The sequence below is a fragment of the Ursus arctos genome, unplaced genomic scaffold, assembly GCF_023065955.2.
Source record: "Ursus arctos isolate Adak ecotype North America unplaced genomic scaffold, UrsArc2.0 scaffold_9, whole genome shotgun sequence".
NCBI classification, from domain to species: domain Eukaryota; kingdom Metazoa; phylum Chordata; class Mammalia; order Carnivora; family Ursidae; genus Ursus; species Ursus arctos.
The window spans coordinates 1,462,114-1,488,318 of NW_026623111.1; the positions used below are offsets into that span (position 1 = coordinate 1,462,114).

Sequence of the window (26,205 nt, forward strand, 5' to 3'; positions counted from 1 at the left end):
GTGTCAGCTTGGGGCAGAGCCCCACCACAGCGCTCCAAGTCACCCTGACTGGAGGTCACACCACCCGCGCGGAGTAGAAACGAGGCCCGGAAACAGGGAAATCCGGTGATGCAATGGGGAGGTAGTCAAGACTGGTAACAGCTAGATGGCAAGGAACAGGGAGTAACAATCCTGAGCCACGGCACTGAGTAATAATGGGTGAGGAACAGCCAGTAACAGAGACAAGTAACAACAAGCAAGACGCAGAGTAACAAGAAGAAAAAATGTTCTGTGGCCTCTCAGCTCTTTCCCCAGATGCCACCTGAGCTGGCGACTACTGCTAGCCGATTTTGCAGCCGACAAAATGGAGGCTCAGGCAGGCTAAAGTCAAGCACCCAGCCCCAGGTGCCCTCCCTCCCCTGGATCCAGCCTCTCACTGCATCTGCAGGTGCAGGGGACAGGTCCTCCGATACCACTACCCAAACAGGTGAGGAAGCACAACAGGTGAGGCACGCCAGCAGTTCCCCTCTGTAAGGACAGAGTACTTGGTCAGAGCTCGCCGGTGCAGAGCAGAGGCTTAGAAGCCTGTGCCGAGGACAGCCCTTCCAGATTCTTACCATTTGACCCAAAACAGCAGCCAGGGAGGCCCATCAACTGCATGAGGGAGGGCCAGGGGAGCTGCCAGCCAGACTCTCAGATGCAGCTGGAGAAACGAATACTGCAAAGCAGGCCTCCAAGGTGGGACAGGCAACAAGGTGCCCGAAGACAGACCGAGTGACCCTGCCTGTGCGTCGGGATGGCCATCAGCCCCGACGGTCAGAGACAGTCTCAGAAGGCAAAACCACCCGGACCTCCGAAACTGGCTCAGAGTTAGTGGTAAAACAAAGAAAGCCACAGCACACAAGCGGGAGAGGAGACGATGCCCTGGCCTTGGGGTGAGGAGCGATGGCAGGTGCACAGCCAACCAGAGGAGAAAAAGAAAAGCAAGAACCACAAGGTTTCTCTAGAATTTTCATAAATTTAATTACACAAAACAAAATGAAGGCTTCTGTAAATCGAAAGACATCAACACATGAAATCAGGGGGCAAGGAACACGTGGGGTAAATCTGTCCACAGCAGATGCACGAGACAGAGGGAACGCTTTCGAGTCAGTAAACAAGTCATGAAAACCCAGTTGGAAAACAGGCGGAAGACAGGAGCGGTCGCTTCACACACGGGTAGGAAAGAAGTACGCAGGGTACCGACCATCAGAGGAAAGCCAACTCCAACAACCGGGGTTTCGTGTTTCACCTCTCAAGTCCCAGGGCAGGGGAGGGGCACCCCGCTGCATGATAAATCAATAAGTCAGTGTGTGTCTGGAGAGCGATCGGCCTGTACGTGGCAGGAAGAGCCCCAGAGACTTTCCACACCTTTGCCGTGGTGACCCTACCAAGGATCGGCTCTAAAGACATAACCCCAGGGGCAGACACCTAAGGGAGAGGGGCCACAAGGCTAACTTAACACAGAAGACTCATGGAAATGGGAGAATGTAGAATGAACTAGGTATGTCTGTATGTCCTTAGGACACAGTAGAATTCAATGGAAATAGTGTTTTCCAAGCGCTTTACAGAGAAATTATCATAATATGTAGTGAAAAAAATAAAACTGCTTGTAGGATTCGGGGTGATTTTTATTTCCTTCTGTTCTTATGTTTTCAAGTTTTTACAATGAATGGGGACCATGTTTATAATAGGAAAAAAGAGAGCCCACGGTATTTTTTCAAGAAGGCAGCAGGATGGAAACGCTCTAGTCGGATGTCTGCGGAAAGGACAAAAACAGGTCGAGCTTCCATGCTGTAGACAAGTGGCTTATTCAGGCTTCATGAGCATGAAAGGTTCTGGAACAGTGAGGTAAGTTTAGACATGGAACAACAAGCTTTTTAAAAATGCTAACTTTCCCTTTAAAAAGATCCTAACTTTTCCTGAAAAGGAAGGAGAGAAGCCAGTAAAAAGAGCTGAAGGATGCATGGTTCTGGAACATTCCGCTGAGAACTTTGCAGGGGGCCATGTCCCAGAACCCTGGCAACAGCACGGATGGAATTGGTTCGCGGTGCAGTGGGTTGAATGTGGCGCCTGGGGGAATACCCCAGAGGGGGCTTCTCCGGCCCAGACCCTCCGGCCAGCCTGGCAGAGACCCCAGGGCCGGGTCCTTCCACCTGACTTCTGCTGCCCAGGAGAATTCACTCCCTGTGTCCTCAGGACGAGCAGACCCTCTGTCACAGCTCTGTGTGCTTCCTGCCTGGGCCAGCTCTGTGTGGCTCGCAGAGGCGTGAGGCTGCACCTGACTGCCCTCCTCACGGGACCGCAGGACTGGGACCCAGGAGCACAGCAGCAGGCCCACTGCTCACTCTTCCACCCGCCAGTCCCCGGGATTACAGAAGCACCTGCGGGGCGGTGGACAGTCAGGAGACCGCAGGCCAGCCACCTCTCCAGGTGGTCTGAGCCGAGACAAGCACCAGCCTCTCCACCTGCAGAACGGGAGGGATGATCACCGGCCCCTGCTCTCGAGCCCCGCGGTCTCTAACGTGAAGTCTCGAGACGTTGTGAGGACAGCAACACCCCAGACTTTCAGGAATCCGGCCACTGGAATCTGGGCAAACTTCCCGCCTGTGTGAGGTTGGTCTTTTGTGTCTGTCCAAGTTAACGGTACCCCTGCTGTCTCACCTCCGCATTAGCATTCGATCACGCTCCGTGAGGTCAGCTAGTGACGTGAGAGAATGGTTCTCCTGACGTGTTTGCCGCTGGTGGGCCATGGGCACCATCTGCTGACACCTGGCTGACCTGATTCCCGCTGCCCCTGGTGCAGTCAGGGTGGGGTGGGGGGTGCGGGTTGGGGGGAGACACCACTGTCCAAGGTTCTGGCCCAGACGCATGGCTGTCCTGATCACAGGCCACCTGCCACATTCTTCCCACCTCAGGCCCTCTGCACCTTCTGGAAAAGCTTCCCGGAAGATGAGACTGCCTCAAGGCCACGGTGGGGCTTCTCTTTCCTTTGCTCAGCTCAGCCTCCCCATTTGAGCGAAGCTGGAAGGAGCCCGGGAAGCCATCTTCGTGACACAAACGAGCAGTGTCCACCGTGGGAAAATGTCAGGAAAGCAGGAGACAGAGTAGGTGTCCACGGGCTGGACCGGAAAAGGGGGGGGTGTCAAAAACTGAAAAATCCACATACCCCGTCGAAGAATTTCTGATGATTTCCTATCATTCTTGCAGAGAAATGATTCACTTACCAATAATCAACTCTGTGCGGCGGGCCCTGAGGAAGAAAGCCATCCAGCAGGTTCTGATGATAATTCGTTCCTCTGGACGTGGCTGAGGAGGCTGGGTTTACAGCTCAAAAGTGGCTTTATCAGAAATAGGAGAAGACGTTTGCGCCGTGTGTAACGGCAGAGTCCGGCACAACACAAGGCCAGCAGTAAGACCTGACTGAGGGCCGGCTGGCTCAGCTACACGGGGGTCACGAGGCTGGACGGGAAGGTGAGCACATCTCTAGAAACTACGATGGCCAGGCCTCCAGGCTAGAAGGCCAGGAGAGCACGGCGGACGAGAGCGTTCACAGGGTGAGGCCCTGGGGGGCAGAGGGGCAGGAATGAGTGTGTGTACATCTTTGCTTATGTTTTTCAAATTGAAAGGTAAACTAAAAAATTTAAAAACTGTTACCTTTAGGAAGAGCAAGGTGAAGAGATAAACTTCTCTGGATACACCTTACTTCATAGATTTGACTGGGAACCAAGCAAATATTTGAGATAATTATACAATTAAATTAAATGTCAATGGCCATCTCCATGCATCTCGTGCTACATGGGGTAGAATGACCCGCTGTCACAGCGGGCGCGCAGTCGCAGAGAGAGGCACGGTCCCAGGGGAGCTCCCAGTCCCGTGGCTGCACAAGCCCTGAGGACAAAGGAGCTGGTTAACCAACGTTTGGGCCACAATGAGGCTGGCAAGGAATAGGGGACGCGGAGCCTCGCGCACGACCGGTGGGGGCACGCACCGCGACGGCTCCAGGGAACAGCTGACAGCTCCTCAGCCTGTGATCCACCCAGTGCCCTCCTGCGTACGCACCCAGAAGAAAGACAGCCTCTGACCACACAGGAGTGTGGTCACGCAGAGCTGCGTGTTCATGACGGCAACACGTACACACAACACCTGGACAGAACACGGCCTGTCTGTCCAGCGGAATGTTATTCAGAAACAAAAAAGGAAAGATGCCCCACGACGTTTGCTCCAACACTGATGAGCCTTGAAAACATCACGCTCAGGGAACAGAGACAGGCATAAAAGCTCATGTATTGTGTGATTCTGTGCATGGAACTGTCCAGAAGGGGTAAATCCGTGGACACAGAAGTTAGTGGTGGCCCGGGGCTCGGGGAGGGGTGGGGAGTGACTGCAGACCCCACGCGAAGCTGCATGGGGGACGTGGAACGGCGGCCCTGATGCCCGTGGGGTCCGGGCCAGCCCCTGTCACACACTGCCGGGGGACCGTGGCCGCGGGGACCGTGTCCGGCCTCCAGCCTGAATCCCCCTCCCCATCCTCCCACCTCCTGCCGGCAGACACAGCCGGCAGGGCCCTGGTGGGAGGACCGGGGGTTGTGACAATACGACAGTCACGTGCGAGTCCAGCACCCCCTTTCCCAATGCTGAGGATGCAGCAGGCGCATGGCGGGTGTGGGGGCAACGCTCACTGAATCTGCTTCGTCATGATAGATCCGGGGTGCAGGGAGCAAGGGAAGGGAGAGTGGCCTTGAGTCAGAAGAGGTGGGCAGGTGCCAAAGGCCCTGCAGAACGCCCACCCACCCACCCACCCACCCTTCCTGGTCTGCTGCCTCTGGAGGAGAGCACAGGAGCTCCCCTGGGGAGGAGGGGGGAGAGGAGAACAAAGTCCTGGGGGCACTGCCTGAGAACATACCTAGGGCGAGCCCAGGGCGGTCCCAGGATCCCAGCCGGGCCCCCAGGGGCGCCACACTCACGGCTGAGCATCTGCACAGATAACTGCAACCCCACCTGAACTAAGCAGCCACGCAGGTCAGGTGGGGGCTGGGCCAAGGCCACGACAGTGAGCAAAGTGGAAAGCACGCTCAGAGGTGGCCACTGCCCAGTCCCGGAGCCTGCCCTGCCCCCAGACAGACATGGATCACCTGGGGCCAGGATGGGCCACGGGGGAAAGGGGGTGGGACGAGGGCTTGGCGCTGTGCCCACATCACCTGAAAGGTGCCTGTAACATCAGAAGCAGAGCGGTCGGGCTCACTGGGGGACATTTCTCCGCTGGACTGAGCGACTAGGCCCAGGAGGGCCTGATACATGCTGCTGAACTCCCTGCAGCGTCAGTCCCCGACCAGCCACCACCCCCCTCCCCCTCCCCCCACACACCTGAGAGCCCCGTGGAAGTGCCTCCACACTTAGGGAATGAGCCCTGAATGCAAAGAGGAATCCAGGCGCAGCCAGAGCCGGCTCTTACCTGGAGCCCGACTGGCGCTGAGGCTCCTCCTCGGCCGCCTCTCCCTGCTGACTTTCCCCCCTGGCCTTCGAGGGCTGCCCCTTGTCCTGCGGTCCAGCCTGAGGTTCCCTGTTCAGACTTGCGCCATTGCCCACTCCAGGTGACCTGTCTGCTGAGTCCAGCTGAGGCCCCGAGGTGTGTGTCAGGCACTTGGAAGTAGGGGCGTCCTCTGAGGGCAACGCCTCCAGCACAGGCCGGGCCTCCTCCTGTCTCTCAGCTGGACCCTTGGCGCTGGCCTTGGCGGAGCCAATGTACGAGGCGCTGATGATGCTTCCCGGGCCACACTTGTCCCGTAGACTCTGGGCGGTGGCGTCCTCCCTGCCGCCCCCACAGCCCCCGCAGCACACACAGGAGTTAAGGAGGCAGCTGGTGGCCGCGGTGCTGAGTTTGTGGGAGCCACCGTCTGTCCCCTCAGCCGCGGGCTCTGACAGGGAGATGCCATCTCCAGAAGCTTCCGGGGCGGTGACGGTAGAGTCCATGGCGGGCGTCGACTTGGGATTGAAGATGACGGTGGCTGAGAGCTTCATGCCCCCTGTCCGGTGGGCGATCATCTCGGCCGTCTCTGCGGCATCCTCGCCCCCCTCCCAGCCATCCAGGTGCGGCTGCACGTCCAGGCAGCTGCAGGAGTTGGGGCCCAGTGCCCACATCTTGTCGTGAGGGACGTCATTGTTATTGCTCAGGTCCCCCTCCTCTGCCTCGGCGGGACTGCTGACCCCTGCCTCTCTGCGCCCCCCGCCCTGCCCCCTCTCCTGGGGGTCAGCGCTGGCGCTGCCCACCCACCCAGACGGGCCGCCCGGGGCCTCTGCGGCCCCCTCCACGTCATCCATGAAGAATACCCTTCCTTCTTCCTCGTCGCTGCCTGGCCGCAGCCGTGCGCTGCCTGGGGATGCCTCCCCACGGGGGCTGCCCTCCACCCCTGGCCTGTGCGCCAGGGACTGGCAGGCGCTGGGCGGGGAGAGGAGGGACGACATCTCGTCCCCAGCCCTGTGCACCATGCGGTTGAGCTGCTCCAGCTCCTGGTCATCGTACTGCATGGAGCAGGCCAGCTCCGCTTCCGGGTTTTTGGCCTTGGCTGAGAGCAGCTCCTCGGCGGGAAGGGGTGAGGGAAAGGCGGGTGCCAGGGCTGGGGGCACCTGAGCGTCTGCCCGGATGGGGAACTCAACATCTTGGGAAATGCAGAGGTTCCTTTCTAGTGTGTGAAGCTCGTCCTCAGTCAGGGTCTGCAGCAAATCCCTGCAAGCATCAAGACAAAAACCACAGGTGAGGGTCCCAAAGGCCACACCAGCCCCCTGGCCGAGAGCGGACGCAGCGTCCTTGACATCTGCATCAGCAGAGAAGCAACAAGCTATCGGACCCTCGCAATGAAACGCACAGGGCACCTTCCTGCGCCAGGAAATGAGACGCACGGTCCGCGGGGATCCTCCCAAGCCGCGGGTTGGAGAGCGGCCGTGCGGATGGTTTCTTTCTTAAAAGTGAGGCTCTGAAAACTCGTGTGGAAAACAAGGCAGCCCTGGTTCTTAGGGATGTGATCATTGCATCAAGAAAATCTTTTGGGAGTAAAAACAAAATGTTGGTTCACATATAGGCTCTCACTCCACACATTTCTTGAGCGCCCTCTCTGTGCCAGGCGGGGAGACGTGCAGGCACAGCTCAGCCATATCACGCCCTTGGGGGCCACATTGGAAGATGCAGGTAATAAACACTGTCTCTGTGAATGATGATTGCATCACAACTACAGCAAAGGAAAATGCCTACGGGCAGGAGGGCACAGCAACACACCTGACTTAGTCTGGGGAGGCTTCCTGGAGGAAGGGGTACCAAACCAGAGCCCTGGAGGGAGTTAATGTGGCAATGCCTGGGATGAGTCGGGAGCAGCTCTGGACAGATGTGCTTTGCTCTCTGCCAGCGCAGGTCTGAGTCCAGGTTAAAGAGTCCCGTGCAGTCTTGGAAATGCACAGAAAGTGTACTTCCCAGAAACATACAGCTGGTGACTCTTCATAAACTGAGTGCGCCCAGGCAGAGAGCACCCAGATCTGACGGCAGAGCGTGAAGCAGGCTCGCAGGCCCTCACAGGCCCTCCCGCTCACGCCCCGCCATCACCACCACCTTGACTTGCAAAGACAGAGGCCGTCTTGCCTCTTTTCGTCCCCTGTGTCAGTGGGAATGTGCTGTCCACTCTCTAGAGGCAGCTGTGTTTGGCAATGCACAGGAAATGCGGGGTGCCCAGTTAAATTTGAGTTTCAGATCAACAACAAATACTTCTTAAGCATATGAGTATTTTTTAGAATACGGTCCCAAATGGAGAGCATGTGGGACATTCTTGCACTAAGAAAGTGTTCACTGTTTATCTGAAATCCAAATCCGATAGAGGGTTCCGCTGGTTTTATCTTGCTGGATCCGCGACCCTACTTGGTGAGGCTCGGTGCTGTCCATGGTCCGGTCTCATGGGTAGGAATGTTCCACACCTGTTGGGCTCTGGCTGCGCCCTCACGCTCTCTGAGCGTCTCCCTCGGGAACGCACACTGTGCACCCCGGACGCCCCCCCGCGGCTCCCAGGCCTGCGCGCAGGCACCGCCAGCGCTTGGGCGTTTTCCACGTGCAACTGCTTAGCCCGCTGATGAATGCGCAACGGCGTACACGCTTGGCTGCCCTTCGATGTGCCCTGTGTGAGGCGCTTTCAGGTCTTCTGCCCATTTTTAGTTGGGTTATGTCTCTTGTTCTTACGGATGGACAGGAGTTCTTTATGTTTTGGACTTGAGTTCTTTGTTGGGTATGTTCTCCAGCTCTGGGGCTTTTTGCTTCCTTCTCTTAATGGTACCTTCTGAAGAAACGAAGTTTAAATTTCAATAAAGTTCAAAAAGTCACATTTTCCTTGATGTACTTTTCTGTTTAAGCAATCTGCCTACTCCACGGTCACCAAGATGTTCCTGCCGTTCTCCTCTGCAGTCTTCATTGTCTTACTTTCCACGTGTGTATCTGCGATCTCTACGCAGTTGATTCTTGTGTGTGTTTGTGGTAAGGATCCAAACATGTTTTTCCTTACCTGGATATGTGCTGACTCGGCCCCTTTACTGGAAAACAGCAACCATCCCCCACTGCCCTGTCTCCTTTACCATAAATCAGGGAGGCGCAGACGTGTTGGTCTGTTTCTAGGCTCCGTTCTGCTGACGGGGTCGGAAGCCGCTCCATCCCTGCATGGCTGTCGGCTCTGTTACAGCAGAAAGCACACGTGTTCTCCACTCCTACATGGACTCGCTCTCTCTTTACCTCTTCAACATTTATGTTAGTAACGTTTCATAACATACAACGGAGGGCTTAGATAACTTTAGATTTAGGCTTGCACAGCTGATATGTACTGACATTATTGCAGGAGATATTTAAATTTTTTATTGTGATAAAATACCTATGACGTGAAATTTACCATCTTAACCATTTTAAGTGACACTTCAGTGGCACTGAATACATTCACATCCTAGCGCAACTGTCACCTCCATCTGCTCCTAGAACGCAGTCATCTTGTAAACCTGAAGCTCTGTCTCCACAAACACTAATGGCACGCTCCCCTCCCCCGGCCCCTGACACCCACCACCCGTTCTCTGTGTCCATGATTCTGACTAGTCTAGGTCCCTCAGATAACTGGAATCATACATAGTTTGTCTTTTTCGTGGCTGGCTTATTTCACCAAGCACGTCCTCGAGGTTCATCTGTGCGGTGGCCGGTGGCAGGAGTTCCTTTTTATGCTGAACAACATTCCCTTGTGTGATGGACCACATTTTGTTTATCCACTCATCCATCAGTGGACACTTGGACTGCTTGCACGTCTTAGCTGCTATGAATTATGCTTCTCAGAACACGGACATACACATATCTCTCTGAGATGCTACTTTCAGTTCTCTTGGGGATATACGCAGACATGGAATTGCTGGGTCATCTGACAATGCTGGTTTTCATTTTTTGAGGGACCTCCACAGAGCTCTCCCACAGCGGCCATGCCATTTTGCACTCCCAGCAGCAGGGCACAGGATTCTAATTTCTCCACATTCTTGCCAACACATGGTACTTTTATTGTTGTTTGCTTGGGAGGCCATCCTACCGGGTGGGAGTGGAAATTCTTTGTGGTTTTGATCTGCATGTCTCCGACAGGTAATGGTGCTGAGAATCTTTTCATGTGCTTGTTGGCCATTCATACATCTTCGGAGAAACGTCTGTTCAGATCCTGTGCCTTTTTGAATCAGGTTGTTTGGGTTTTCTTGTTGAGTTTTAAGAGTTCTCTATAGGCTCTGGATATCGATCCCTTATCAGATATAAGATGTGAGAATATTTTCTCCAACCAGTGGGCTGCCTCTTTACTCTGTTGAGAGTGTCTCATGATGCACAAAATTTAAATTCTTTCAAGTCCTATTTGTCTATTTTTTCTTTTGTCTCCTGTGTCTTTGGTGTCCTGTCTAAGAAATCATTTCCAAGATGCGAGGTGATAGAACACTTGTCCAACATAGTTTTGTAAGACTCTTACTGTCTCAGGTCTTACATGTCTGTCCTGGATCCACTCTGAGTTAATTTTTGTGTACGGTGTGACAGGAGGATTCAACTTCATGCGTGTGTGTGTGTGTGTGTGTGTGTGTGCAGGTACACGCATGTCTCTTATCAGATTAAGAAAATCCTGCTGACTCCTAATTTGCTATGAGATGTTTTTATCATAAAATAGGTATTGAATTTTTCAATTCTTATACTGTAATTTCAAAATGATTTGGTTTTTCTTCTTCCTCTTTTAAAAAATGAATGTAGCAAAACGTTGATTTTAGTTTCAAATGTTAACGATGCTATGTGTAATCTGAACTCCACAAGACATGGCCAAGATTGTTCTGCACGACGCACACTTATTCTCGTCCACCCACATGGATTTCTTCAGTCTCTCCTGCATTTCCACATTTGTATCTGGGCGTTTGCCTTTGCCAGAAGAACTCCAATTACCTCTTCTCCGTGGGCAGGCCGCTGCTGTATCCCTTCAACTCTCTGCTTTTCAATAACTCACCATTTTGCCGTCATGGTGCACGGACGTTTTCTTCCAGCACTTGAAACAGCATCACTCTGTTGCCATCAGGCTCCCGCTGTTCGTTTGTTTCTCAGGTGACAGCTGTCAATCTTACGTTCTTTTCCCAGAAATAGGTCCTTTTTCTCTGGCTGTGTTTAAGATTTTCTTCTTGTTTGCAGCAGTTTTACTGTGATAGACCTACGTCTGCTTATATTTATCTTCCTTGTAGTTCTTGAGTGTCCTGGGTCTGCAGACAGAGATTTCTCTTCAGTTTTGGAAAATTCCTTCCTTTTCTCTTTTTAAGATTTTATTTTTTTTAAGTGATCTCTCCACCCAGTGTGGGGCTCAAACTCACAGCCCTGAGATCAAGAGTCGCACGCCCCCTGACTGAGCCAGCCAAGTGCCCCTCTTCCTTCCGATTCCAATCATGTATGTCAGACTTGAGAGCATATCCCACCTGTCTCTGATGCTCTGGACCGCTCCCCCAACCAAGTCCCAGCACCCGGGGCCGCCCCCCTCCATCCCCACGCACTGGCCCTTCCCCCACAAGGCACCCTGTCTGTGCCCCATGCCCTGCTCTTCCCATCAGCCATCTCTCCTCTTTCATCACCAGAAGGCCAGGGAGGACGGCAGCAATTGCCTCTGGGTCCAGGGTCACAGTTTGCCCAGAATGCTCACAGCCAGTCCGGGCGCGAGGGAAGCAGCAGCAGCCGTCTCTCAGATGGGCCACGATCTGGACCAAGCACCCATCACAGGACCCAGGCTGTGCCTCGCCCACCCCCTGGCCAGTGACTCTCCGAGGACAACCCAGCCGTCTGGTTCACAGCACTTGTGGTTCCTCATGGGGCCAAGGGCAGCTTGGAGCAGGGGACTCTCCACCTGTCTGCAAGAACTGGCAGCAGGAAAGGAAAGCTGGCCCGGGGCTGCCCTGGGCTGGGCAGTCCTGCTGGACCGAGGAAGTCCATGCAGGGGTCCATGGGGTCATCAGCTCCACCAAAGGCACGGAAGGGAGCTTCCAGAGACCGGGGCCACAGTAAGAAAGACCTCGGAGTCCAAGGCCACAGGGCCAGGGAGGAGCTCGGAGGACCAGGGCCCAGAGCCTCCTGCTGAGCCATCCGTCCAGGAGGCTACGGCTGGGTGCTTTCAGCTCAGAGGAGCCGCCCCTGGGGAGAGTTCCACGCCGGTGGGAAGTGAGGGTTTGTCGGGAGGTGCAAGGTGGAGGGGGCTGGCTTGAGGCCTGTTACAGCTGAAGGCTGAGGGGATCCCCTTAGAGCAGAGGACAGTCACCCACACCAGGCACCACCAAGCTCACAGGGCAGCACACAGGGGGCCGAGGCACAGGCCAAGTGAGCCCGTTGCCTGGGATCCCTGGAGGAGCCAGGGCAAGCCGCAGCATGGGACAGGCGCTGGTGCTCAAGAGAGTTGGGCACTTCACCCCTACACTGGTGGGAGCACCCACGAAAACCCCGTCCCCGCTTGGGCCAGGGGACAGCCCTCCCCTGCAGGCTGTGTTGTCCTGGGGGCACCCACATCACCCCGTTTCCCAGCCTCTCCCTCTCACACAGAGGGCCCAGCGCTGGAGCCCTCAGCCATGGCGGCTACGGTCATGTGACCTTTGTACCTAAAGTCATACTGTTACCGGCCAAGAACAAAGAGCTTGGTTCTGTGGGGAGACAAGCGTGTGGGGCTTTACATGGGGGCTCTCAACATTATAAACCAGTAACTAAAGCCAAGGACCAAGGTTGCAGCACCTCTGACTTGGGCAGAAAGAACTGGGAAGAGCCCCACCCGTCCTCACAGAAAGCAGGGCTGGGGGCCAGCAGGGACTTCAGTATTCCCTTTCCGCCCCTCCCCTACGACCCTTCCCCCACCCTCCCCAAGCACTGCCCCCCCACCTTATTTTCCGCAGCAACGTGTGGAAGGGCCGGAATAGCTCGGACATGTCTTCTGCCTTGCGGTCCAAGTTCAGGGGTCCGTCCGCGTAGACCACGAGGCCACTGCATTCAAGACAAAAGCCACGATGGCGTGAGGCCCTGTAGCCCCTGGGGTGAGCGCAGACCCCAGCCAGGGACTCTGAGACCACACACACCTCACCTCTTATGATTGAATCTTAAATATGTTTGGAAAAAAGCTCTGACAATTACTCAGAGTTCGTCATCTTCGGAAGCTGCTTAGCTGATGTTCATTTGAGGGTTCATAAAATAATCATACAATGTATCTGTTCACATCACTGCTGCAGTCGGATAAACCAGCTTCAAGATTTGTCACGAAAACCACCTCCCTGAAAACGGAAACTTTGGATTTGTGTTTAAGTTTCACACACGTGCAGAGGCCTATGAGAATCAGAGGTGCGCCATCTACTGCAGGCGGGACAGAGGAGTGGGAAGTGAGAGCCGGCGGCCCTGCCACCCTCCCGCCCACAGCCCTGCCGCCAATGCACGTAGATGCTGAGCCTCCGGGGCTGGGCCTTGGTGGGGATCCCAGGAAGGCTGGAGGAGCATCTCAGGGACCCTTGGCACTGGGTGGGACTTCTCACAACGTGGCCTCCAGGCTGCCCTCCCAGCCTCCCACGGGACTCCCAGACTCGGACCTTACTCACCCCCATCCACACCTGAAGCTCAGAGGCTGCCCTGAGTGAGTCCTTCCAACTCACTGACCACAGCCTCTCCTGCCTCCTGGACCCACAGCACGCTGTGACAATCCAGTCCCAGTCCCCCCTGCCCTGCCCATCCGGAACCCTGGGAAGCCCCCCACAGTGAGCTGTGTGCTTCGTGCCCCCCCCCACCCTTTGCCCAGCCTGTCCCTAAGCCTCCTTTCCCTCCTAGAGGTCTGGCTCATGCTCCATCACCCGTCAAGACTGGAGACAGCCTTGTCACCCCCAGGCGGGATGCACTCTCTCTCCCCTGACCAGCGGCTGGTGCCCCATCTGGCTCTGTTCAAATACCCCTCCAGAGGGTCCCAGTCCCACAGGCAGCACCTCATTCATTCCCTGTGGCGATCCCGCCATGCACTGCACAGTCCTGCCCAGCTCTGAGCATGCCCCACCATCTTGTCCAGATCTGCTCTCCAAAAGCAAACCCGTCTCTGGAAGACCCTTCCGTGGGTGCCTCCTCCTGGGGCTCCCAGGACCAGACAGCTCACATCGAGGTGCCCAGGGAATGAACACTCACACACACAGCGCCTGCTCCTTGCTTCCTTGTCAGAGCATGGGGGAGGGACTCATGAATTTGTTTGCATAAATGGGGAACTGCCCCCATGTCTGCACTGGGGTCAGGTCATCACCCTCCAACATGGAGTCCTCATTAGCTCAGAAATGCATCCAGTGCAGGGAGAAGAAAATGGTAAAACTGAATGGACTGTTTCCCCTTAAAAAGATCAGATTCCATGTGCACAAAGAAAGATTCATAAGTCACAGGAAAAACATGGTCTGTGCTACCTCCTGGGGCAGCAGGAGGGTCGGGGCTGCCAAGAGCAGCTGTCCTGAGCACAGGACCGGACGGAGAGCAGAGGACACCCCGGCCAGCCTTCCATTCCTTTTAGTCTGTTCTATGGGTCTGACATGAGCTGACAGTTCTGGTTAAATTAACAGTGTTCGAGGGACAACTTCCCAAGATAGAACCTTAACTACACGTGTGAATCAGTGGTCTTGGCACAAAGGCCATGAAAACAGGCAGAAGGGGGGGGGGTGGGCCCAGGCTTCCTGGCAATCTCGTCCTTCAGAAAGTAGCAAAGGGGGCAGGGAGGGAGCCCGACTCCTCTCCTGGGTCCCAGGGAGGACACCGGCTGCCCCATCAGTACCATGAAAACCAGGCCTGGGGCTGACCATGGCTGGTCTGAAGCCTCAGGAACAAACCCATTACTTAGGAGGGTTCTCAACACGGAGTCTCCACAGGTCACCCAGGCCCGTGCTCCTGCCACTGCCGAGGAGGGGCAAGGCAAACCCCGGGCTGAGCCTGGCAGAGGTGGAGGGAGGAGGGGCCTGCTGGGTGCATGCGGGGTCCAGGGGGGTGGGCTGGCTCAGTCAGGTGGGCATGGGGAGGATACCCAGCATGAGAGGAAAACTGAGCCCCCACTCCCATTCAAGTTACCTTTCCACTGTCCTCATAATGTCCTTTGATGCACAAAAGTTTTTAATTTTAATGAAGTTCAATTTACCTATTTTTTCATTTGTCATTCGTGCTTTTTGTGTCAAATCTAAGAATCTACTGCTGAGCCAGAAAATGTGAAGATTTACCTCCTATATTAGTCAGAGTTCTCGAGAGAAACAGAACCAATAGGGTGTATGTGTGGGAGTATGTGTGTGAGTGTGCGTAGGGAGAGGGGAGAGAGTTTTGGTTGGTTGGTTGGGTTTTTTTGGGTTGTTTTTTTTTGGAGAGAGTTATTTTAAGGAACTGGTTCACACGACTGTGGATGGCAGCCACGTCCAAACTCTGCAGAGTGGGAGGGCAGGCTAGAGACCCAGAGACTCAGGGAAGAATTGATGCTGCAGCGTGAGTCTGACGGCAGTCTGGACGTAGAATTCCCTTACTTGGGGAGCTCTGTCTGTTTTCTCTTAAGGCTTTCAACTGATTGGGTGAGACCCACTCACATTATGAAGGATAATCTACATTGCTCAAGATTTAAATGTTAATCTCATTTTTAAAATATCTTAGGGCAACATCCAAACAGGTGTTTGACCAAATATGTGGATACTGTGGCCTAGGCAAGTGGACACATAAAATTAATCATCACAGGGCCTAACTCTGTTCTTCTGTGTATGACTATCCAGTTGTCCCAGCATCATTTGTTAAAGAGACTAACTTCCTCATTGAATGGTCTTGGCCCCCTTGTCAAAAACCAGTTGGCTATAGATATTTGGCTTATTTCTGTTGTCTTGATTTTTTTCCGTTGGTCTATCCTTCTGATAGTACCACACTTTTGATTATCATAACTTTGTAGTAAGTTCTGAAATCAAGACATATGAGTTCTCCAACTTTGTTTTTCTTTCTCAATATTGTTTGGGCTATTCAAGGCCCATTGTGGTTCCATATGAATTTGAGGATCTTTTCTGTTTCTGCAAAAAAAAAAACAAAATAGCCAAGGTAGTTTTTATAGGAAATGTATTGAATCTATATATAACTTTGGGGAGCAGCATCATTTCAACTACAGTAAGCCTTCCAATCCATGAACATGGGCTATCTTTTCATTTAATTGGGTCTTTAGTTGTTTTCAAGAATGTTTGTCGTTTTCAGTGTACCTGTTTTCCACTTCCTTGGTTAAATTTACTCCTAGGTACTTTTTTCTTTTGGATGTTATTGGAAATCTCTTCTTTAAAATATTTAAGTATATATGATGGAATATTATTTGGTCTTAAAAAGGAATGAAGTTCCTACATGCCGTGTGGATGAACCATGAAAACATGCTGCTCAGTTAAACAACCCAGACACAGAACGACAAATATTATGTGCTTCAACTTACATGAGGTCCTTAGAGGAGTCAAACTCATAGGAAAAAAGTAGACTAGAGGGTACCGGGGGCCGGGGGGGGGGGAGCAGGGAGTTAGTGTTTAATGGAAACAGAGTTTCCATTTGGGATGATGGGAAAGTTCTGGAGACGGTGGTCGTAGTGGTACAACAATATGAATGTGCTTAACGTCACTGATGTACATTCAAAAAGGGTGAAAGTGGTACATTTTGTGTTATGTCTGTTTTACCACACCAAAAATTTAACATTTATTGCTTTGATTCTGTTTACAGAAGTTATAGCTATCATGTTAAGAAGTCTTGTTAAGTAGAGACACAGTGTTTGGTACAATTTTTCATACTCAACACACTAGGACTGTTTTTCCATGGCTTTTAGGATTTTTCACCAATGTTACCTAAAGTGGCTGGAGTATTGTTTTTAAACAATCCCTTAATTCTGGACACCCACCCCCTCAGATTTTCATGATTAAAAATAAACTTCAGTAAAAATCTTTGTAAATACAGCCTGTGCCCTGTCAGGTCAATGCAACCAAATTCTGCGAAAGTTGTGCCACCACCTGCCAAGCGCTAAGGACTCTGAGGGAAAACAGGCCGTGAGCATTCCTCACAATAGCGCTGCCAGGCTCGTGGGGAGATGCGAAAATAACACAAATCCCATTTACATGAAATATCACAAACAGGCAAATCTACAGACACAGAAACAGATCTGTGGCTTCCTTACGCTGGAGAGCCAGGATTGTAGGGGTGGAGGTGACAGCTGGGGGGGAGGGGTATCTTTTTGGGGTGATGAAAATATTCTGAAATTCATGGTGATGGTTGCACTACTCTGTAAATTTACTGAAAACCACTGAATTATACACTTCAAGTGGGTGAATGATGTGGTGTGTCCGTTATACCTGAATAATGTATTTTAAAAAACAAGAGTCTAGAGTACACATGCAACCTTGCTAGAGGTAAACACCTGTAGGAGAAGGGGCTGCAGGTGAGGCAGGTTGTGTGGAAACTGGGAGACTGGGAAGGAGCTGGGCAGGGGGTGTCTCTCGTGGGGAAGCAGGTTGACAAGGAAAAAAAGGGAGGCCAGAGACCCCCATGGGACAGCAGCTTCTGGAAAATTCTGGTGGTAAGACTGAAGGATGGATGTGGGTGGGAGGGGGAGGGAAAATGAGAGAGGGGAAGGGATGGCCCTTCTGGGGGGAGGTGGAGAGAAAAGGAAGGGGGAAGGGGAGTGAGGGGATGAGAGGGGAGGGAAAGGAGGAGGAAGAGGAGAGGGCAGAGGAGGGGGAAGAGGGAAGGGGGAGAAGGGGAGGGGAAAGGAGGGGGAAGAGGGGAGAGGAGGGGAGGGAAAAGAGGAAGGGGGGAAAACAGAAGGGGAGGGGAGTGAGGAGAGGGGAATGGGGGAGGGGGAAGGAGAAAGAGGGGAAGGGGGAAAAAGGGAGGGGGAGGGAAGGGAGAGGAGGGGAGTCAGAGGAGGGGAAGGGGAGGAGCAGAGCTGGCCCTGTTGCGGGAGGGGGGAGTGGGGCAGGAGTGGGAGTGGGGAGTGGGCTGCAGCTGGAGCGGGAGCAGGGTCTGGGGTCTTGGTGGTTCTAGGCAGGTCAGCCTGGGATGCAGCTCGGGAAGAGGGTGTCGCTCTCACAGTGCAGGGGGCAAGTGTAGAGGATGGAGCAGAGGCCAGGGCTGGACCAGCAGTGGAGGGGGGTGGTGAAGGGAGACTTGCAGGCAGGCCCAAGTAACCAGGTCCACCCCGATGGGGTCACTCACTTGCTTCTGTTAATTTCTTTATTCATCGACACCAACTGTTTTAAGATAAATCCTCAAGTGGAACCACTGTGTCACATTCGGAACCTTGTGGAGTCTCAGTTTCCCCCAGGACGTGTCCCCCGCGTCTCCACCACCAGCAGGGATGTGATGCTAAGTCAGGGGGGCCAGGCCCCGGGAGCGCAGGGGAAGTGTGGACGGTGGGGCCCAGGGCCCAGGGCTGGCACCCAAGGTGGCTGTGGAGGCCAAACCCCTCCCCAGCCCCGTGGACACCCTGTACCGGGCCTGACCGGCCTCCTTCTGAACCTCCTCCTGAACCTCCAGGACCCCCCCCACGGCCCTCCCCCAACCCTGCCAATCTCTCAGAGCTCAGCTTACCACCTCTGCCTCAGGCAGGCCTCCCCAGGGCCACAGAACCCAGTGGTCATCAGGTACGGGCAGGGCTGGGTTGTGCCCCCTCTGGCCACTCAGCACCTGTCTCCTTGCCTGTGTTGGGGCCATGCCATCTTGGAGGGTGTGCTGTTCCCGGGAGAGCTCAGAGCTGGGCGGGTGGGAAGGGGCTGGAGCTTCTGGAGGCAGAGGGAGGGGCTGGAGCAGCAGAGAGGCTTCACCCCCAGAACCCCCTCTGTTCCAGTGCTCCCTGAGTGTCACCTGGAGTCCCAGGAACCCACTTCACAGATGTGACCCTGGAAGGCTGCTGTTCCCAGAGTGTTGCTTTATGGCCGCACAAGTCCCGTGGCCTGCCCCTTTTCCCTCCAGCCAGAGGTGCTGCCTCCGCCCCTTTGCACACACTGCCTGCCCAGCATCCACCCCAGCTTCTGGAGTTCTGCTCCAGGACCCGGGGAGCCTCCCCTCATGCTCGCAGCTCTTGTCCACTCTAGAGGGTCTCTGCTCCAAGCTCCTATCCTACCCCAGCATCCAGAACACTCTACGGCAACTGCTTGTCTCTCCTACCTGTGCACCTGCCCCGTGGGCATCCCAGTATCCCTGGGGACAAACACAGGGCCAGGTACACAGCAGGTGCTCAACACATGCTTGCTGGGCCTATACAGGACCGAGCAAGTCCTGGGCCCCATCCTGTGCAGCTGTCATGTTGCCGTGGACAATGAGGAAGGAGCGGGGGCTTCAGGCGCCGGGGGAAGTGACCCTGAAGGGGGCGGCTCACTGCTCTACCCCTACTTCCGAAGGATGGAGAATTTCAGTTGCAGCCTCATATACCTCAGAGCCCCAGACACACAGCCTGGCTCTGGGGCTAGAGCCCCGTCTCTGAGGGAGGGCTGGTGAGGGTCTGAGGTGGACCTGGGGTGGCCATCATGTGGCCACCCTCCTGGCCCAGCCAAGCCGAGCACCTCTTCTCCCTAAACTCTGGGCTTTGGGCTCCTGCATCTGTTCCTACTTCTTGGCCGTCCTCCCTGCACCTCCTCTCCCTTCGCTCCAACTCCAAAATCTGCCTCCCTTCGCTGTGACTCGGAGCCTTCCCTCCTGCCCTAGGGGACCCCAAGGGGACCCCACGCAGTGCTGCCAGGAGGGGGGCACAGGGACAAAGGCGCAGCCCATGCGACCCTCACTCTCCCTCCCAGGACCAAGGGACAGAGGAGGAGCAGTGTTCAGATGTCCACAGGGCAGCCATGGTCTGTAAACAGGGTGCAGTGATGCTGGTCAGGGAGAAGTGGCCTCAGGGGGCTGCTCGGTGAGAGCGGGAAGGCCTGAGGGCACGGTCCTGTAACCGCGGGGTCTGTACCAGCGCTGACGGGTAGGCTAGTAAAGGCTCAATGAACTCGCTCAGCAGGCTGGCAGGTGAGAACCTGGACACCACGTGCTCAGGCTGTCTGATGCTTTGCCTTTATTCTAAAATGGGCTAAAAGGGTCTGAGCACTGCCACAGGGCTTAGAATAGGTTCCGCCTAAGAGACCACAAGTCCCTCGTGTCCCCAAGACCCGGGATACTGCCTGGCCCCCGTGGTGCTGGATGGCCTCCAAGGGGCGGCGGGACAGGCCATGTGGTGCCGTGCGGCTCATGAGAGCAGCCGGTCAGTGGGCGCTCACACCAGCACCCCTGTGTGCTGTAAGACGGTTTCAAAGGAAAGCCAGCCTGGGAACCCCACCAGCGTGATGACATCCCTGCCGTGGGCTCAGTGGTGAGGGCACTGGACCCTGAGCTTCAAGGCACTCGTCAAGGAGTTTTAGAAAAGAAACATGGCCAGGCCAGGGTCTTGGCGCTTCCAAAAAAGCAGCCCGTGAACCGTGTGACGCACAGGAAGGGGACAAAGCCCGCTGTTACGGAAAGGGCTCACAAACCCGGGCCCAGGCTCATAAAAGCGAGGCCCGGGCTTGAAGCAGTGTTGTCTTCAACACAAGTTTGGCCACAGAGAGCCGTTGCTTAGAAAGCGAACAATGTCACAAGATCGCGCGGCCCACTGGAGCTGGCCCAAGGGGACCTGTGTCCTCTGCCTCCCTCAGCTTCAGGTGAAGGCGGAATCTCAGACTGTAGCAATTAAGGCGACTGTAAAGTGCGGGCGCTCTGGCGCGCTGGGATGTGCTCCTGCTTTCCCTGACAGGTAAGCTTGGGGAGAAGACAGTCTCTCAGGGAAGAGGACAACGGAAGGAAGGGCTGGAGGTGCCAGGCCGGGGATCCTGGCAAAGACAGACTCCAGGAAAGGCAGCTCTGAGGACAGCCAGGCCAAGGAGAGCGGGGCGCGGCCGCCTCATGCCCAGCCCGGGGAAGCGGGGTGTGGGCGAGGGCCAGCCCCGTAGTCCAGAGCGTGCACGCTCAGGCTTCCCTGAGGTCCCGTCTCATCTTCCCAGCTTGCCCTCCCCCGAGCCTCTGCACTTTGGGTCTCTTTGCCATTTGGCCTCCAGGGTCCCAGGGCAGCAGGAGACACTTCTGGCCTGCCCAGGGTGGGGTCTGCCCCCTGATTCCCGCACGCCTTCTGCACGCAGCGTGAATTGTCCCGCTCCTTGTGCTTGAGGGAAGCCCCCTTGACCCAGGAGCTGGCCCCATCCTGCTGCACCACCACTGCATCCCCATTTCCCAAGGAGGGGATCCTGGGCCTGGACCAGTCCCGGCCTCTGTGTCAACCCCACACTCTCCCAGGCTGCTTCACCGACGACCACATCTACAATCAGCATCTGTCCCTAGGACTCCGGTCCCCCTCCCTGCCCAGCTCCACACCTGCACACCAGATGCCCACTGGGCCCCTGCCAAGATGCCAGCTCTACAGGCCTCTCCACTGGGCTCCCTGTGGCCCATTCACCCTCCTCCCCCCCCTCACCGTGACCACCCAACCCACACCCCCTCACCTGGCAAGAGGCAAGGGCAGTCCCTGTCTGGGAGTCAGTGTGTGGCTGAGTGGCAGTGGACCAAGCCCAGAACACCTCCTGCCCTGGTGTATTTCAGGCCTAACCCCATGTGCTGGCCGACATCTCTGAGCCCACAAGAACCCAAAGGCCTGAGCCTGAGCTCCCCTGCTCGCGTTCACGCTCTGCACCCAGTAGGAAAGGCTCTGCCTGGGCACGCCCCCACCGCCGGACCAGCTGCACCCCACCTGCTTTTCACCTGCTCAGTCTCATTTCACCACCCGCCGGCCTGTCAATGATTCAGGTAAGCCCATCGCATCCCCCCACGGGTGCCAGGGGCCTCCTCCCACAGCCCAGGCTGGGCACACTGCTCCTGCGTGCACTCTACACGGTGTGTGCGACGCTCCTCCCCTGGGCTGTGAGTGTAGGTGACTGTCCATCTCACCTGTCCAGGTGAGTGTTGGGTGTCCAGCCATCTCGTACTATTTAGGGTGGGGGATCCCTCCCTCACTCTCAGAACACCTGGTGGGGGCGACAGCGGGCCTGCTCGGTACTGCACGGGCTGCTGAGGCCACCTGTTGGGGGTGTAAGTGCCAGCCATCAACACCCAGAAGGGGCCCAGCGCTCTCACTGCACAATCCTGCTCAGCTTCTGCCCAACGGCCGTCCCGAGCGGGAGGAACACTCACCACACGATGGCCAGCCTGGGGATGGTGAACATGAGGGCCGGTTCATAGTCATCGATCATGTCCTGGGTCAGGTACCCGAAGTCCAGGGCCCTGGCCGAGGGACAGAGAGCAAGAGGGGTGAGCCTGTACCCCCACACCCACCACAGCCCACTGCACCCTCACCGCAGCTGTGCTCAGCACACGGTCAGGAAGGTGACGGGTGCCACGCCCTGCTCCAGAAGGCCCGAGCAGAGGCCGCTGGTGCTTACCCTTCCCCGTCTTTCCACCTGCCCAATCCCACCTCTGGGACAGAAGGTGCAGGGAGTGGGACGGTGTGCTTGCTGAGGAGGGACCCACGGGGCAGCGACGGTGTCCAGCAAACAAAACACGAAAGCTCAAACCGTCATGGGCTTGCTTAGCCAGAAAACCGAAACAGCTCGAGTGCCAAGAATAAACGCGGAATGATGACACTGCCTCGCACGATGTAACACTTTCCGAGGAACGGACAATGCTCTCCTGGGTTCAGTCTCACACCCCAGGCAAAAACACAAGCGGCTTTCTCTACACTCTGTGAGCTGCTGCTGCTCGGGTCACATGACTATGGCTCCAAGTAAAAGTATTTCCTGCCATCTTATTTTTTAGCAACTTGAAATGTCTTTCAACACATAAACAGTGAATAACGTGCCTTTAGTTATGAAGTGATATGAAGCAATTTCAAGACTTCCCTAATACCACAGCACTAGTCAGACAGGAGAATCGTTCTAAGCTACGTCTTCATCCCAAAGTCCACTCAAAAATCTGACTTCAGTTACTGTCCAAGGCATGGCAAGAATACCAATGATTCACTCCACAAAATCTTGTTCAGGAGACCTTCGATCCAGCAGGGGCTTCATCCTGGCCTGCGGAGGTGAGGAAATGAGGAGGTGTGGAGAGGAGGATGGGGGTGAGGAGGTGTGACGGTGAGCAGGGTGGGGAGGTATGGTGAGGGGGTATAGAGGTGAAGAAGACATGGAGGTGAGGAGGTGTGGAGGTAAGGAGGTCAGGAAGCCATGGAGGTGAGGAGGATGAGGAGGTATAGAGGTGAAGATGGTATGGAGGTTAGGAAGGCATGGAGGTGAGGAGGTGTGGAGGCGAGGAGGTCAGGAAGGCAAGGAGGCAAGACGGTCAGGAAGGCGTGGAGGTGAAGAAGTAAGGAAGGTGTGGAAGTGAGGTGTGGAGGTGTGGAGGTCAGGAAGGTGTGGAGGTGAGGAGGTAAGGGATGTGTGGAGGTGAGGTGTGAAGGCGAGGAAGGTGTGGAGGTGTGGAGGCGAGAAGGTCAGGAAGGCGTGGAGGTGCGGAGGTGAGGAGGTCAGGAAGGCATGGAGGTGCGGAGGTCAGGAGGTCAGGAAGGCATGGAGGTACGGAGGTGAGGAGGTCAGGAAGGCATGGAGGTGAGGAGGATGAGGAGGTATAGAGGTGAAGATGGTATGGAGGTCAGGAAGGCATGGAGGTGCGGAGGTCAGGAGGTCAGGAAGGCATGGAGGTGCGGAGGTGAGGAGGTCAGGAAGGCATGGAGGTGCGGAGGTGAGGAGGTCAGGAAGGCATGGAGGTGCGGAGGTGAGGAGGTCAGGAAGGCATAGAGGTGCGGAGGTGAGGAGATCAGGAAGGCATGGAGGTACGGAGGTGAGGAGGTCAGGAAGGCATGGAGGTGAGGAGGATGAGGAGGTATAGAGGTGAAGATGGTATGGAGGTCAGGAAGGCATGGAGGTGCGGAGGTGAGGAGGTCAGGAAGGCATGGAGGTGCGGAGGTGAGGAGATCAGGAAGGCATGGAGGTGTGGAGGTGAGGAGGTATAGAGGTAAGCCAGGGAGGTGAGGCGTCCAGCTCTCCGTGCTGCCTTGTGGCGGCTACTCTGATGCTCCATCAGGGGAACCCCCTGCAGGAATGGGGGTCTGGGCCCAGAGGAAGGGGATGGTGGCGCTGAGGAAGGAGGCTGTAAGTGTGTCTGCTCGGGGAAGGCGGCTTGCAAGGGAAGGGCGCTGGAGGCGTCCCTGTGCCTGCGGCTGCCTCAGGGAGGAGCAAGGCCCTGTGGCAGTCAGGGGTGGCCTCACCTCTCCACCGTCTCGCAGAACAGCACGATGACCTCCTGCTGCACGTAGTACTCCCTGGGGGACTTCACGGGCACCATGGCCGAGACGTAGCTGCAGACACAGCCAGGGAGGTGAGTGCTGCCCCCACCACCCACATGTCCCCCCCCCAAAAGAGCAACGTCTCAGATGAAAGCCAAATGTGCTTCAGACGTACACAGCTTCCAGTGTGACCGTTTGTGTCTGAAATCAAGGCTCCTCCCAGGGTCGTGCCTGGTCCAGAGCCTCCTGGCCCCCCAGCCCTGCCCCACCTGGCCCTGTGTGCCCTGAACCTGGCACTGCCCACTTTGTGACATCCCTGCCTAGGCACCAGCCTTCGTGAGCACGCAAGTGGATGGATGTGCGTGCAGGTGGAGACTGAGGGGTGGGGGTGGCCAGCACTGGGCAGGGTACGGGACCTCCTGAGCAAGCAATGCCTTGTCCCACCCTTCCCCAGGTGAGAACACGTCTCTGCTTCTAACTTCCCAGCCCTGATTGTTTCTTGTTATAAAATCTTTGGGACCTAGGGAAGCCAGAAAAGGATACAGAGCAAAAAACATCATTTGTGCTCCTGCCTCCTGGAGCACATCTGGGTTGCTTTCCTTCTCAAGTCATTGGCTTACACGATGGACAATCTGTACTAACTGGGACCCCCGTGGACGTAGATTTGGGGTCCCACTTTTTCTCATCTAACCCCGAGCATCTCCGCACCTGTGGGAGCTGGTGGCATGCCTGCCCCCCAGTCCTGGGCCTCTCCAAAGCCCTGCAAGGAGGCCCCCAGACCCCGCCTGTGTCCTCTGAGGTAGGAGCAGGTGAGTGCAGCCCGGGGGGAGTGGGCCGGGAGACACTGGCTGGAGAGCGGGGTGGGCTCTGCCTTGGCTCTCAGGCTGGGGACGGCAGCAGGCAGGAAGGGACGGGTGGAGCACAGGGTGGGTGGTGGTGGCGGGCACCATGTGATCCTAACCTGGGGAGGTGCCCTCACCCTCATCCCAGGGAGCTGGAGTGTCCCTGCGTCCAAGAGCCACGGCCCCCCTCCCTTGCTCCGCTGTATCCCGGATCTGAGCACGTGGAGGTGAGGGCAGGTGATACTCAGGGTATCTGTGCAGGGAGCGGAGGAGCAGATGGGTGAAGGGGGCAGCTGGTGACCAACAAGCCCCATACGGTGAGCCCAGGCACTGGTGGGAGGCGAGGCGGGAGGTCAGAGGCAGGAGGCAGAGGTGAGAGGCCAGAGGCAGGAGGTCAGAGGCAGGAAGCGAGGTGGGAAGCGAAGTGGGAAGTGAGGCAGGTGGTCAGAGGCAGGAGGCGAGGCAGGAGGGGAGCAGCAGAGCCTCGGGCAGCACAGGTGGAGGCTGGCAGTGGCACGTCCACTCCGGGTGACTGTTACTTGCAGGAACCTCCCGGGTCTTTAGCGCTGGGGTGCATTAGGGAGAGGCAGAGGGGGTGGGCTGGACCCCTGGAAAGGTCACCCAGCCTGACACCCACATCCCCCACCTCGTGGGTCCAGGGTTAACTACACGGACTGACAGCCCTGAACCAGCCCCCACTCCCCACTCCGTGCATCTGTCCAGATTGAAACATCGCGATGGGTGCTGCGGACCTGGCGCCTCCCCCAGACTCAGAAAGCAAAGGGCTCAGGGTCACCTCAGCTCGAACTCGGCAAACAGGACGTCGAAGTGCCTCAGCGCCTCCCTCATCTTCTCTGTGTAGGTGTTGAGGTCCCGCAGCGCCTGATCACGGAGGGCGCCCCGCACGTCCTCCAGGCTGCGGGTCAGCTCCTTGGCCAGCGGGCGCATGGCCATGCTCTCCAGCTCGCGGTTCATGATGATGGAGCCGGCGGCCAAGCACTGCGGGCAGAGAACACAGGTCAGGAGAGGCCTGGGAGTGACCAGCATCAGAGTCAGTTCCAGGGAGCCCTGGGAGCCTGACTGGCCTGGGGTCCTCCCCTCGGCTCTGCAGAGAGCGGGCGCTCTGACGGCCAGCCCTGAGGATGGTGGGCAGGGAGGCAAAGGAGCCATGGCCAGGCTCGGTGTGCCCGTCATCCCCGACACCCCTCCCCGAGTCTCATCTTCGGGGAATACCTTCACCTCATACCCTGGGGCAAGTGTCTCGAGGACATGCCACCTGCTCCCTCATGGTCTCTACGAAACCCAGGGCAGCCATGGCTGAGACGACAAAGACTCCCCCTGTGACGGTGCACACGCAGACCCAGACGCAGGCAGGGAGGGGAAGGCCAGCCAGGACTGTTGGCTCCGTGAGGGGCCCCGGTCCTATGACTCCTGTCCCCTCCCGCCCAGCCCACAGCTGGGTGCTCAGCACCCAGGAGCGCCCCGACACCACGTTCAGGGCCTCACTTCAGGCACAAGGCACTGGGGGTTGA

The 26,205-nt window shown here is 56.2% G+C and overlaps 1 protein-coding gene across 1 annotated transcript in view; it reads right to left on the reverse strand.

The window, feature by feature from the left end:
* The window catches only part of ZFYVE28 (zinc finger FYVE-type containing 28), a 112,198-nt gene that overhangs the window by 20,239 nt on the left and 65,754 nt on the right, over window positions 1-26,205 (reverse strand). The window contains exons 4-8 of the mRNA XM_026485958.4: window positions 25,470-25,672; window positions 23,814-23,903; window positions 21,746-21,835; window positions 12,440-12,541; window positions 5,474-6,745 (exon numbers count right to left, since the gene is read on the reverse strand). Coding sequence (XP_026341743.3) covers window positions 5,474-6,745; window positions 12,440-12,541; window positions 21,746-21,835; window positions 23,814-23,903; window positions 25,470-25,672 — 1,757 coding nt within the window. The remainder of the gene's footprint in view (window positions 1-5,473; window positions 6,746-12,439; window positions 12,542-21,745; window positions 21,836-23,813; window positions 23,904-25,469; window positions 25,673-26,205) is intronic.